Raw genomic sequence first — 15,000 nt, 5'->3', positions numbered from 1 at the left:
CCAACATGCTGGATCTCTGTTTAGTTGTCACTGTGTTAACCACAACCAACATGCTGGATCTCTGTTTAGTTGCCACTGTGTTAACTACAACCAACATGCTGGATCTCTGTTTAGTTGTCACTGTGTTAATCACAACCAACATGCTGGATCTCTGTTTAGGGGTCACTGTGTTAACCACAACCAACATGCTGGATCTCTGTTTAGTTGTCACTGTGTTAACCACAACCAACATGCTGGATCTCTGTTTAGTTGTCACTGTGTTAACCACAACCAACATGCTGGATCTCTGTTTAGTTGTTACTGTGTTAACCACAACCAACATGCTGGATCTCTGTTTAGTTGTCACTGTGTTAACCACAACCAACATGCTGGATCTCTGTTTAGTTGTCACTGTGTTAACCACAACCAACATGCTGGATCTCTGTTTAGTTGTCACTGTGTTAATCACAACCAACATGCTGGATCTCTGTTTAGTTGTCACTGTGTTAACCACAACCAACATGCTGGATCTCTGTTTAGGGGTCCTGTCTCTAAAATGAGTCTCTCTGGGGAGAGAGAGGAGGGGGGTCCTGCCTCTAAAATGAGTCTCTCTGGGGAGAGAGAGGAGGGGGGTCCTGCCTCTAAAATGAGTGTCTCTGGGGGACATGATACCAAAGCTAAGAGGTGAGCTGACTATTTTGTTTAAGAATGTATATTCTAAAACGTTTGTTAATCAGAAGGTATTTCTTATGGCTACATTCTATATAACTGTTCTAGATTTTAGATGTGTGTGTGAAAATGTGTTTTGTTGCTAAATGCTGTATATCCATTGTTTAGCAGGAATGGAATGTTGGTATCCAGTATATTTAACTGGGATATGTGGTTGTCTCACCTAGATATCTTTAGATGAATGCACTTACAGATGCCATCTCTTAATTTGACCCAGTTTCTCACAGCAGGAAAACAGCAGCAAATGTGTTTGTTCGTGTGGATTGTAAATTAAGGGACATTTTTTGTAGTGGTTGATCCATTTTTTTCATCAAATCAAGTCTGACATTTTGAAGTGGAAATTACAAACGTTAGAAGCCTTTATAAAGCCTTGCAGTGGTTTAATAATTTCTTTAAATAATAAAATTACATTTCCCAACATTTCTGAAAATGGATATATAGCATTTTGGAATGAAACACTTGTTTCCCCATCTGAGATCAGAGTAGATGAGAGATGTAATGTTTGTCTCTGTTGTGTTGAAGACCAATCAAGCAGGAGAGACCAGCCTCCCCTGTACCCAGCTGTGTGTCCATGAAGAGTGACAAGTCTATGTATCTACCTATACAGTTTAGAGAGGGAGACTTTTCTACTGAACAAAGGTAAGAAGAACTCATGGGTCATGGTCAGTGAGTTAAACAACACTGTCTCTAGTCATTTCTCCTCTCCCATTTTACCATTTATTTTGGTTGTTTTCATAATCCATAGGCTAATCCTTTAGTCCATTTTCATAGTCCTAAAACAGTGTGTGTGTGTGTGTGTGTGTGTGTGTGTGTGTGTGTGTGTGTGTGTGTGTGTGTGTACTGTAATCTCATGTTTTGTCCACAGAAACCAACAGGAGAGATCAGAGTCAGAGATTCTCAGTGGTCAGTCTTCCCAGAGGCATCAAACAGACCTGGACTCTATATTCAGTGTATGTGGTCCTGTTATGTACATTTGTTTTTGTTTACTTCAAGTAAAGTTGATCTGTCAATTATTCATTAATGTGTTAATGAGAAAGCATTTCCTCTCTTGCTAAACTTATTTACTTGATTTATTTCAGTTGCTTGAAGAGAAAATGACGACATTTGTGAAGAACGAGCTGAAGATGTTCAAGAGGATTCTTAGTCCAGAACTCCCAGAAGGCTATGAGAGTCAGAAGCAGGATAAGGAAGTGGTGGATGCTGAAGATGAGAGGCAGGAGAGCAGTGCCAGAGAGGGGGCTCTGAAGATCACACTGCACCTCCTGAGGAAAATGAACCAGAAGGAGCTTGCTGACACACTGGAGAAATGTAAGATCTGTCTGCCTCATGTTGAATGCTGTTTTATAACATTTAATAGCTGTAGCTAAAGTACAGCTAAAGTAGCTGTGTAACTCAATGATATTGTAGCAGCCTTAACACAACACCTAGTGACCTCATCAAGTAGCAGCAGGGATGTGTTGTGGTGATTAATTTAGAGAGAGAGAGAGAGACAACATTAATAATACCATCAATAATACCAATAATAATATAATCAGTCACACCAGTCTGTAATGGATTATGAAAACATTTACACATTTATATAGACAGTTAAGAGAATAAATGATTATGATTTAAAATGTTATAACAGTCCTACAATACTGTAGGCATTAAAACAGACATAATATTAATATCCTCTGTGCTATTTCTTCATTCAGATGAGCTTGCTGTGATTTGCCAACGTGAACTCAAATCTAATCTAGAGAAGAAGGTTCAATGTGTATTTGAGGGGATCGCTAAACAAGGAAACCCAACACTTCTCAATCAGATCTACACAGAGCTCTACATCACAGAGGGTGGAACAGGAGAGGTCAATAATGAACATGAGCTGAGACAGATTGAGACAACAACCAGGAAACAAGCAAGACAAGAGACTGCAGTCAAATGTAACGACATCTTCAAACCCTTAACTGGACAAGACAAACTCATCAGAACTGTGCTGACAAAGGGAGTCGCTGGCATTGGAAAAACAGTCTCTGTGCAGAAGTTCATTCTGGACTGGGCTGAAGGAAAAGCAAATCAGGATGTCCAATTTATATTTTCATTCCCTTTTCGGGAGCTGAATTTGATGAAAGGGGACAAACACACTTTGATTGAACTTCTTAATCACTTTTCAATGGAAACCAAACAATCAAGAATCTCCATCTACAACAAGTACAAAGTTCTGTTCATCTTTGATGGTCTGGATGAGTGCCGACTGCCCCTAGACTTCCAGAAGAACAAGATCTGTTGTGACGTCACAGAGTCAACCTCAGTGGATGTTCTGCTGACAAATCTCATCAAGGGAAATCTGCTTCCCTCTGCTCTCCTCTGGATAACTACCCGACCTGCAGCAGCCAATAAGATCCCTTCAGGGTGTGTTGACCAGGTGACAGAGGTACGAGGGTTCAATGACCCACAGAAGGAGGAGTACTTCAGGAAGAGATTCAGTGATGAGGACCTGGCCAGCAGAATCATCTCACACATAAAGACATCAAGGAGCCTCCACATCATGTGCCACATTCCAGTCTTCTGTTGGATTTCTGCAACAGTCCTTGAACACATGCTGAAACATAAGAGAGAAGAGATGCCCAAGACTCTGACTGAGATGTACACACACCTTGTGGAGTTTTATACCAAACAGAAGAATGAAAAGTATCTTGGGAAAGAAGAGACAGGTCCACACTGGAATAAAGAGAGCATTCTGTCACTGGGAAAACTGGCTTTTCAGCAGCTTGTGAATGGCAATCTGATTTTCTATGAAGAAGACCTGAAAGAGGCTGGCATTGATGTCAATGAAGCCTCAGTGTACTCAGGATTGTGCACACAGCTCTTTAAAGAGGAATGTGTTCTGTACCAAGACAAGGTGTACTGCTTTGTTCATCTGAGCATTCAGGAGTTTCTGGCTGCTGTATATGTGTTCCTCTCATTCATCAACAACAATGAGAATCTAATGGCCGAACCGCAATCAACGTCCAGGAACCTTTCTGCGCTGTTCAGAGACAAGTCTGAAGTTTCTTTCTACAAGAGTGCTGTGGATAAAGCCTTACACAGTGAGATGGGAAACCTGGACCTTTTCCTCCGCTTCCTTCTGGGACTCTCACTGGAGTCCAATCAGAAGCACTTACGAGATCTACTGACAAAGACAAGAAGCAGCTCAAAGACCCATGAAAAAACAGTCAAGTACATCAAGGAGAAGATCAGGGAGAATCCCTCTCCAGAGAGGTGCATCAATCTGTTCCACTGTCTGAATGAACTGAATGACCATTCTCTAGTGGAGGAGATCCAAAGCTACCTGAGCTCAGGAAGTGTCTCAAAACCCTACCTGTCACCTGCACAGTGGTCAGCTCTGGTCTTTGTGTTGCTGACTTCAGAAAAGGAGCTGGATGTGTTTGACCTGAAGAAATACTCCAGATCAGAGGAAGGTCTTCTGAGGCTGCTGCCAGTGGTCAAAGCCTCCAGTGCATTTCTGTGAGTACATAAAATGACATATAAAATCTAATCATCAGGAAGAAATATTCAGGTTAAAGAAAAATATGCATTATAATATGTGTATAATATTACATTGAAAACATTGAATAAATGCATTGATTTTCACATTAGTATAACAATATGACCATACAATTGTAGCTGACGGAAGATGAATCTATATGTTGTTTGAGAGAATAAACCAAATGCATCTTCCATTGTCCTTCAACACTACTGGTGTTAACTAAACAGTGTGTTTGTGAAGTCATGATGATCTCGTTGCAGGCTGTCAGGCTGTGGAGTCACAGAGGAAGGCTGTGCTTCTCTGGTCTCAGCTCTGAGGTCAAACCCCTCACACCTGAGAGAGCTGGACCTGAGCTACAATCACCCAGGAGACTCAGGAGTCAGACTGCTCTCTGCTGGACTGGAGGATCCACACTGCAGACTGGAGAAACTCAAGTATGTAGAGGGTTTATGTCAATGTTCATATCAGACATGTTGGACTTTTCAGGCTAGGTAATACAAACATTCTGACCACCACTTGGACAAAGTTATATGCTGACTGTGTGTCCAGTGTGTGTGTGTCGTGTGTGTGTGTGTGTGTGTGTGTGTGTGTGTGTGTGTGTGTGTGTGTGTGTGTGTGTGTGTGTGTGTGTGTGTGTGTGTGTGTGTGTGTGTGTGTGTGTGTGTGTGTGTGTGTGTGTGTGAATAAATGCATTGATTTTCACATTAGTATAACAATATGACCATACAATTCTAGGACACAGAAGAAGAATATATATGTTGTTTGGGAGAATTAACCAAATGCATCTGCCATTGTCCTTCTACACTAAATTAACCTCTATGGGCTAGGTGGGACGCTTGCGTCCCACCTACGTAACAGCCACTGCCAGCCTGTGGCGCGATTTTCAAAACCTTAAAAATCCTATTACTTCAATTTCTCAAACATATGACTATTTTACAGCCATTTCAAGACAAGACTCTCGTTAATCTAACCACACTGTCCGATTTCAAAAAGGCTTTACAACGAAAGCAATACATTAGATTATGTCAGCAGAGTACCAAGCCAGAAATAATCAGACACCCATTTTTCAAGCCAGCATATAATGTCACCAAAACCCAGAAGACAGCTAAATGCAGCACTCACCTTTGATGATCTTCATCAGATGACAACCCTAGGACATTATGTTATACAATACATGCATGTTTTGTTCAATCAAGTTCATATTTATATCAAAAACCAGCTTTTTACATTAGCATGTGACGTTCAGAACTAGCATACCCCCCGCAAACTTCCGGGGAATTCGCTAACATTTTACTAAATTACTCACGATAAACGTTCACAAAAAGCATAACAATTATTTTAAGAATTATAGATACAGACCTCCTCTATGCACTCGATATGTCCGATTTTAAAATAGCTTTTTGGTGAAAGCACATTTTGCAATATTCTAAGTACATAGCCCAGGCATCACGGGCTCGCTATTTAGACACCCGGCAAGTTTAGCACTCACCATAATCATATTTACTATTATAAAAGTTTGATTACCTTTTGTTGTCTTCGTCAGAATGCACACCCAGGACTGCTACTTCAATAACAAATGTTGGTTTGGTCCAAAATAATCCATCGTTATATCCGAATAGCGGCATTTTGTTCGTGCGTTCCAGACACTATCCGAAATAGTAAAGAAGTGTCGCGCGCATGGCGCAATTCGTGACAATAAAATTCTAAATATTCCATTACCGTACTTCGAAGCATGTCAACCGCTGTTTAAAATAAATTTTTACGACATTTTTCTCGTAGAAAAGCGATAATATTCCGACAGGGAATCTCCTTTTCGGCAAACAGAGGAAAAAATCCCAAAGGCGGGGGCGGTCGGGGTCACGCGCATAAGCCCAGTGTCCCTTGATCGGCCACTTGAGAAAGGCGATAATGTGTTTCAGCCTGGGGCTGGAATGACGACATTCTGTTTTTTCCCCGGCTCTGAGCGCCTATGGACGACGTGGGAAGTGTCACGTTAGAGCAGAGATCCTTACTAAATGATAGAGATGGAAAAGAAGTTCAAGAAATGGTCAGACAGGCCACTTCCTGTAAAGGAATCTCTCAGGTTTTGACCTGCCATTTGAGTTCTGTTATACTCACAGACACCATTCAAACAGTTTTAGAAAATGTAGGGTGTTTTCTATCCATATGTAATAAGTATATGCATATTCTAGTTACTGGGTAGGAGTGGTAACCAGATTAAATCGGGTATGTTTTTTTATCCAGGAGTGTCAATACTGCCCCCTAGCCCTAACAGGTTAACAATGTGTTTGAAGTCATGATCTCTTTGTCAGGCTGTGGAGTCACAGAGGAAGGCTGTGATTCTCTGGTCTCAGCTCTGAGGTTAAACCCCTCACACCTGAGAGAGTTGGATCTGAGTAACAATGACCTGAAGGATTCAGGCGTGAAGCTGCTCTCTGCTGGACTAGGGAATCCCCACTGTAAACTGGAGACTCTGAGGTCAGTATTATCAGATATGAAAGTACTTTATGCATGTAGTTCTCCCATTTGAAAAAGTCGTAATTATTCGGACATATTACTTATAGTGTATTAAAGTAGTCATAAGTTTAGCATGTTGTCCCATATTCCATGCCTGCTGTCACGTTTCTCTAAGACAGAACCCAGAAGCAGACCAGGTGAGTAAAATGAAGGTGAGTATTTATTGGTAGTCTTGATGTGTAATTTGAGTGATCCAGGAGACGGAGCGGCAGCAGAGGTGAGTTGATGAGAGTAGATGGGTGGATTCAATGACGTCACTGTATCCACCGACGGCCAGTCAAGGGAGTTGAATGTTCCGGGAGGATGACTGTAGACAGAGTCAACGGGGGGGGGAGTAACCAGTAACAAGAACAAAACAACAAGACTAGCTCAGGAAACATGAGGCTGTTCGTTGCTAACGAACCAGCAGGGAATGGATGTCAGCTCAGGGCTTATGAAGAGGTGATGATCAGGACCAGGTGTGCAGAAGGTTGATGAGATGCAGGTGTAGGGTAATCACTAGATCTCCCGCCTAACTTCGTCGCCTGGCAACCAGATAGGGTAATAATATCACTAGATCTCCCGCCTAACTTCGTTGCCTGGCAACCAGACAGGGTAATAATATCACTAGATCTCCCGCCTAACTTCGTCGCCTGGCAACCAGATAGGTTTCTGAACGCACCCTTAGACTCCAAACAGAAAACAGTCAGCTCAGGCAGAAACAGACTCAGGAAGCGGGATTCCTGACACCTGCAGTGAGGCTTGTGATTCTACTAACTTGTTGAATTCATTTGCAGTTGGTCTTGGTTGTGTTTTGGATGATGTTTTTCCTAATGGATACTGAATAGTAAATAATGTCCTGTCATTTTGGAGTCACTTCACTTCTATTGTCAGTGACTTCTACATTCATGTGGATGCTACCATGATTATGAATAACCATGAATGAATCGTGAATGATGATAAATGAGAAACGGAGGCACAAAGATCAAACCCCCTCTGTTATTGGTAATGGTGAGAGAATAGCATGTTTTGTTGTAGTCTCTGTTATTGGTAATGGTGAGAGGTTAGCATGTGTTGTTGTAGCCTCTGTTATTGGTAATGGTGAGAGGTTAGCATGTTTTGTTGTAGCCTCTGTTATTGGTAATGGTGAGAGAATAGCATGTTTTGTTGTAGTCTCTGTTATTGGTAATGGTGAGAGGTTAGCATGTTTTGTTGTAGCCTCTGTTATTGGTAATGGTGAGAGGTTAGCATGTTTTGTTGTAGTCTCTGTTATTGGTAATGGTGAGAGGTTAGCATGTTTTGTTGTAGCCTCTGTTATTGGTAATGGTGAGAGGTTAGCATGTTTTGTTGTAGCCTCTGTTATTGGTAATGGTGAGAGGTTAGCATGTTTTGTTGTAGCCTCTGTAACTCTCTCACTCATTATTATTCATGATCTTTCTCAATCATGGCAGTCAAAGAATATGGGACCAAATACTTAACTTTTGACTAATTTAATACACTATGAGTGAATTGGTCAGAAAACATATGACTTCTTTAAATAGGGGGACTAGATACATAAAGTGCTTTCATTTTTCTAAATGTTGAAACAGATATGTATGAAAATATCCTCAAATAAAAGGTGACATTATATACTGTCACCTCATTTGAAACATTTGATCTGAAATCCAAAATGTTGGAGTTTAGAGCCACATTTAAAATGTTATCTTCACTGTCAAAATAGATATGGTGTGGACTGTATACTCAATACAATCTAAATCTGATACCTCACTGTCTGTCTTTTGACTGATACTGCTTTTAAACTGGTCTGGTCAGTCTACTCAAATATTTGTACTATACATGTTTCTATCTGCAGGCAAAACTTTGATAATTTGTCATTTTTAATGATGATACATTATTTTACGAATAGATATGGAAGGTTTCAGGACACTGATATCTGAATATGTTGAAAAATGATACTGCCACTTTTTTCACCACCAAAGCATAGCAGTGTGATTTTAATATGATTTGACCCTTTTCAGGCTGTCAGGCTGTCTAGTCACAGAGGAAGGCTGTGATTCTCTGGTCTCAGCTCTGAGGTCAAACCCCTCACACCTGAGAGAGCTGGACCTGAGTAACAATGACCTGAAGGATTCAGGAGTGAAGCTGCTCTCTGCTGGACTGGGGAATCCCCACTGTAAACTGGAGACTCTGAGGTCAGTATTCCTGTAGTTGGTCAACAAGTGATAACTGTTCACCAGATCCACATGTGTTTACCAGACACACATAGTCCACACCATATGTGTTTGGACAGTGAAGCTTACAGTTTTAAATGTGGTGCTATGCTCCAGCATTTTGGATTTGAGATGTTTCATATTAGGTGACAGTACAGAATGTCACCTTTTATTTGAGGGTATTTTCATACATAGCTGTGTTACTGTTAAGAAAGGAAAGCACTTTATGTATTTAGTTCTCCCATTTGAAAAAGTTGTACATATTCGGACAAATTCACTTATATTGTATTAAAGTTGTCATAAGTTTAGTATTTAGTCCCATGTTCCATGCCTGCAGTGATTACATCAAGCTTGTGATTCTACAAACTTGTTGAATTCATTTTTCAGTTTGTTTTGGTTGTGTTTTGGATGATGTTTTTCCTAATAGAAACTGAATGGTGAATAATGTCCTGTCATTTTGGAGTCACTTCACTTGTATTGTCAGTAAGAATAGAAGATGTTTCTGAACACTTCTACATTCATGTGGATGCTACCATGATTATGAATAATCATGAATGAATCGTGAATAATGATAAATGAGAAATTTACAGAGGCACAAAGATCAGACCCCCTCTGTTATTGGTGTTATTCTGTATACTTCTGGCCCTTCTTTGGACACTGTGTTAACTAACCTCCAGACGAGCTTCAATGCCATACAACTCTCCTTCCGTGGCCTCCAACTGCTCTTAAATACAAGTAAAACTATATGCATGCTCTTCAACCGATCGCTGCCTGCACCTGCCCGCCTGTCCAGCATCACTACTCTGGACGGTTCTGACTTAGAATATGTGGACAACTACAAATACCTAGGTGTCCTGTTAGACTGTAAACTCTCCTTCCAGACTCACTATAAGCATCTCCAATCCAAAGTTAAATCTAGAATTGGCTTCCTATTTCGCAACATAGCCTCCTTCACTCATGCTGCCAAACATACCCTCGTAAAACTGACCATCCTACTGATCCTTGACTTCGGCGATGTCATTTACAAAATAGCCTCCAATACCCTACTCAATAAATTGAATGCAGTCTATCACAGTGCCATCCGTTTTGTCACCAAAGCCCCATATACAGTGGGGGAAAAAAGTATTTGATCCCCTGCTGATTTTGTACGTTTGCCCACTGACAAAGAAAGGATCAGTCTATAATTTTAATGGTTTATTTGAACAGTGAGAGACAGAATAACAACAAAAACATCCAGAAAAACTCATGTCAGAAATGTTATAAATTGATTTGCATTTTAATGAGGGAAATAAGTATTTGACCCCCTCTCAATCAGAAAGATTTCTGGCTCCCAGGTGTCTTTTATACAGGTAACGAGCTGAGATTAGGAGCACACTCTTAAGTAAAGGGAGTGCTCCTAACCGCAGCTTGTTACCTGTAAAAAAAGACACCCGTCCACAGAAGCAATCAATCAATCAGATTCCAAACTCTCCACCATGGCCAAGACCAAAGAGCTCTCCAAGGATGTCAGGGACAAGATTGTAGACCTACACAAGGCTGGAATGGGCTACACGACCATCGCCAAGCAGCTTGGTAAGAAGGTGACAACATATGGTGCGATTATTCGCAAATGGAAGAAACACAAAAGAACTGTCAATATCCCTCGGCCTGGGGCTCCATGCAAGATCTCACCTCATGGAGTTGCAATGATCATGAGAACGGTGAGGAATCAGCCCAGAACTCCACGGGAGGATCTTGTCAATGATCTCAAGGCAGCTGGGACCACAGTCACCAAGAAAACAATTGGTAACACACTATGCCGTGAAGGACTGAAATCCTACAGCGCCCGCAAGGTCCTCCTGCTCAAGAATACATATACATGCCCGTCTGAAGTTTGCCAATGAACATCTGAATGATTCAGAGGACAACTGGGTGAAAATGTTGTGGTCAGATGAGACCAAAATGGAGCTCTTTGACATCAAGTCAACTCGCCGTGTTTGGAGGAGGAGGATTGCTGCCTATGACCCCAAGAACACCATCTCCACCGTCAAACATGGAGGTGGAAACATTATGCTTTGGGGGTGTTTTTCTGCTAAGGGGACAGGACAACTTCACTGCATCAAAGGGACGAAGGACGGGGCCATGTACCGTCAAATCTTGGGTGAGAACCTCCTTCCCTCAGCCAGGGCATTGAAAATGGGTTGTGGATGGGTATTCCAGCATGACGATGACCCAAAACACATGGCCAAGGCAACAAAGGAGTGGCTCAAGAAGAAGCACATTAAGGTCCTGGAGTGGCCTAGCCAGTCTCCAGACCTTAATCCCATAGAAAATCTGTGGAGGGAGCTGAAGGTTCGAGTTGCCAAACGTCAGTCTCGAAACCTTAATGACTTGGAGGAGATCTGCAAAGAGGAGTGGGACAAAATCCCTCCTGAGATGTGTGCAAACCTGGTGGCCAACTACAAGAAACGTCTGACCTCTGATTGCCAACAAGGGTTTTGCCACCAAGTACTAAGTCATGTTTTGCAGAGGGGTCAAATACTTATTTCCCTCATTAAAATGCAAATCAATATACAACATTTTTGACATGCGTTTTTCTTGATTTTTTTTGCTGTTATTCTGTCTCTCACTGTTCAAATAAACCTACCATTAAAATTATAGACTGATCATTTCTTTGTCAGTGGGCAAAGGTAGAAAATCAGCAGGGGATCAAATACTTTTCCCCCCCACTGTACTACCCACCACTGCGACCTGTACGCTCTCGTTGTCTGGCCCTCGCTTGATACTCGTTGCCAAACCCACTGGCTCCAGGTCATCTACAAGACCCTGCTAGGTAAAGTCCCCCCTTATCTCAGCTCGCTTGTCACCATAGCAGCACCCACCTGTAGCACGCGCTCCAGCAGGTATATCTCCCTGGTCACCCCCAAAGCAAATTCCTCCTTCGGCCACCTCTTCTTCCAGTTCTCTGCTGCCAATGACTGGAACAAACTACAAAAATCACTAAAACTGGAAACACTTATCTCCCTCACTAGCTTTAAGCACCAGCTGTCAGAGCAGCTCACAGATTACTGCACCTGTACATAGCCCATCTATAATTTAGCCCAACTACTTCTTCCCCTACTGTATTTATTTATTTAGCTCCTTTGCTCCCCATTATTTCTACTTTGCACTTTCTTCCACTGCATATCTACCATTCCAGTGTTTTACTTGCTATATTGTATTTACTTTGCCACCATGGCCTTTTTTTGCCTTTACCTCCCTTATTTCACTTCATTTGCTCACCTTGTATATAGACTTATTTTTCTACTGTATTATTGACTGTATGTTTGTGTAATACCCTTGTTTGAACCAAGTATTGAGTTTATTTGTTATAATTAATTGGTATTATATTTAAAAGATGATTGAATTGCTCCTAAACTGTAATGTTGTTAATGCATTATGCTTTTTGAAGAAATATTTATTTAATGTATAAGTGAATAGATTATTTTACTTTGAAGTTTAAGTTTTGACCAATAAGGTCGCTTGTTAAGTTGTGGCCAATGGGAGTTGACCTGGTTAACGGGAGGGAAAAAGACGTTGATGAAAGGATGGACGTTTTACCTCAGGACGGTTGGTGAAGAAAAATTATAAAAGAAGACGACAGAACTACAACAAAACCCATAGCTACTAAGACATGAAGGGAAATACATGTTTTATTTAATAAAAGAGTTGTTATAATTTCGTTAAAACTTTTGTAAAGACTGAATCTACCGACTCGTCGTGGAGGTATTAGCCAGCTAGAGGTTAGCCTAGCATCGTGTGACACCGGGAGATAATTGCTTGGGAAGTTTAACGAGTTCGTGTTGCCATGGGGATATCGGTTACTAAGGAGTACTGTCTGCATGGGTCGCTGTGTTGCCATGGGGATATCGGTTACTAAGGAGTACTGTCTGCATGGGTAGCTGTGCTGCCTTGGACTTTGTGAGGAAACTTGCATGGAACTGCCATACTTCGCTGAGGGAATATCTACCAAGTCGTGAGTAACCACAATGTGAGGTGCTTAATTTGGACACGGGTTGTGCACGACTCATTGGGGTTTATTATAATTTTTTTTTTTTTTTTGATGTTGTGTCTGAACATGTATTTGTGTTTGAAAATGTTTTAATACACATATGGAACATTATGTATGTTGCCTTGGTGGAGTCATTAATTGTTTTAATTTAATGCATGGGATGGTTTATCCTGATTAAATAACAGAAACCTATAATCATTTCATCTGAAGTTAATACCCTATTGTCATAACCCTAGATAGTTTACAATAGGAATTCTTATTGGAGATGTCCTTCTCACCTATCATCCCATGCTGCTGAGATACTCTACATATGTTAATGTTGTGAGAGTCATATTCAAGCCTGGTGAGAGGGTTACATTTGTTTAACTCCATGTGTTACTCTGTGTTGTTATATGTGTCGAACTGCTTTGCTTTATCTTGGCCAGGTCGTAATTGTAAATGAGAACTTGTTCTCAACTTGCCTACCTGGTTAAATAAAGGTGAAATAAATAAATAAATTGGTAATGATGAGAGGTTAGCATGTTTTGTTGTAGTCTCTGTTATTGGTAATGGTGAGAGGTTAGCATGTTTTGTTGTAGTCTCTGTTATTGGTAATGGTGAGAGGTTAGCATGTTTTGTTGTAGCCTCTGTTATTGGTAATGGTGAGAGGTTAGCATGTTTTGTTGTAGTCTCTGTTATTGGTAATGGTGAGAGGTTAGCATGTTTTGTTGTAGCCTCTGTTATTGGTAATGGTGAGAGGTTAGCATGTTTTGTTGTAGCCTCTGTTATTGGTAATGGTGAGAGGTTAGCATGTTTTGTTGTAGCCTCTGTTATTGGTAATGGTGAGAGGTTAGCATGTTTTGTTGTAGCCTCTGTTATTGGTAATGGTGAGAGGTTAGCATGTTCTGTTGTAGCATCTGTTATTGATAATGGTGAGAGGTTAGCATGTTTTGTTGTATCCTCTGTTATTGGTAATGGTGAGAGGTTAGCATGTTTTGTTGTATCCTCTGTTATTGGTAATGGTGAGAGGTTAGCATGTTTTGTTGTAGCCTCTGTTATTGGTAATGGTGAGAGGTTAGCATGTTTTGTTGTAGCCTCTGTTATTGGTAATGGTGAGAGGTTAGCATGTTTTGTTGTAGCCTCTGTTATTGGTAATGGTGAGAGGTGAGCATGTTTTGTTGTAGCCTCTGTTATTGGTAATGGTGAGAGGTTAGCATGTTTTGTTGTAGCCTCTGTTATTGGTAATGGTGAGAGGTTAGCATGTTTTGTTGTAGCCTCTGTTATTGGTAATGGTGAGAGGTTAGCATGTTTTGTTGTAGTCTCTGTTATTGGTAATGGTGAGAGGTTAGCATGTTTTGTTGTAGTCTCTGTTATTGGTAATGGTGAGAGGTTAGCATGTTTTGTTGTAGCCTCTGTTATTGGTAATGATGAGAGGTTAGCATGTTTTGTTGTAGCCTCTGTTATTGGTAATGGTGAGAGGTTAGCATGTTTTGTTGTAGCCTCTGTTATTGGTAATGGTGAGAGGTTAGCATGTTTTGTTGTAGCCTCTGTTATTGGTAATGGTGAGAGGTTAGCATGTTTTGTTGTAGCCTCTGTTATTGGTAATGGTGAGAGGTGAGCATGTTTTGTTGTAGCCTCTGTTATTGGTAATGGTGAGAGGTTAGCATGTTTTGTTGTAGCCTCTGTTATTGGTAATGGTGAGAGGTTAGCATGTTTTGTTGTAGCCTCTGTTATTGGTAATGGTGAGAGGTTAGCATGTTTTGTTGTAGTCTCTGTTATTGGTAATGGTGAGAGGTTAGCATGTTTTGTTGTAGTCTCTGTTATTGGTAATGGTGAGAGGTTAGCATGTTTTGTTGTAGCCTCTGTTATTGGTAATGGTGAGAGGTTAGCATGTTTTGTTGTAGCCTCTGTTATTGGTAATGGTGAGAGGTTAGCATGTTTTGTTGTAGCCTCTGTAACTCTCTCACTCATTATTATTCATGATCTTTCTCAATCATGGCAGTCACAGGCTTGATGTAGTCATTGCAGTCAAAGAATATGGGACCAAACACTAAACTTTTGACTAATTT

General features: G+C 40.9%; 1 protein-coding gene across 1 annotated transcript; it reads left to right on the top strand.

Moving 5' to 3' along the window:
- Positions 1 to 2,860: 2,860 nt before the first annotated feature.
- On the top strand, positions 2,861 to 5,383 carry LOC145876040 (NLR family CARD domain-containing protein 3-like). The gene is made up of 2 exons (XM_082971812.1): positions 2,861 to 4,194; positions 4,477 to 5,383. Exons 1-2 carry the CDS (start codon positions 2,861 to 2,863, stop codon positions 4,709 to 4,711), a joined length of 1,569 nt encoding a protein of 522 aa, XP_082827938.1. The 3' UTR covers positions 4,712 to 5,383.
- Positions 5,384 to 15,000: the final 9,617 nt, after the last annotated feature.

Source organism: Salmo salar, unplaced genomic scaffold, assembly GCF_965601325.2.
Source record: "Salmo salar unplaced genomic scaffold, fSalSal1 ptg000432l, whole genome shotgun sequence".
NCBI lineage: Eukaryota > Metazoa > Chordata > Actinopteri > Salmoniformes > Salmonidae > Salmo > Salmo salar.
This window is presented reverse-complemented; position numbering and strand designations above follow the sequence as displayed.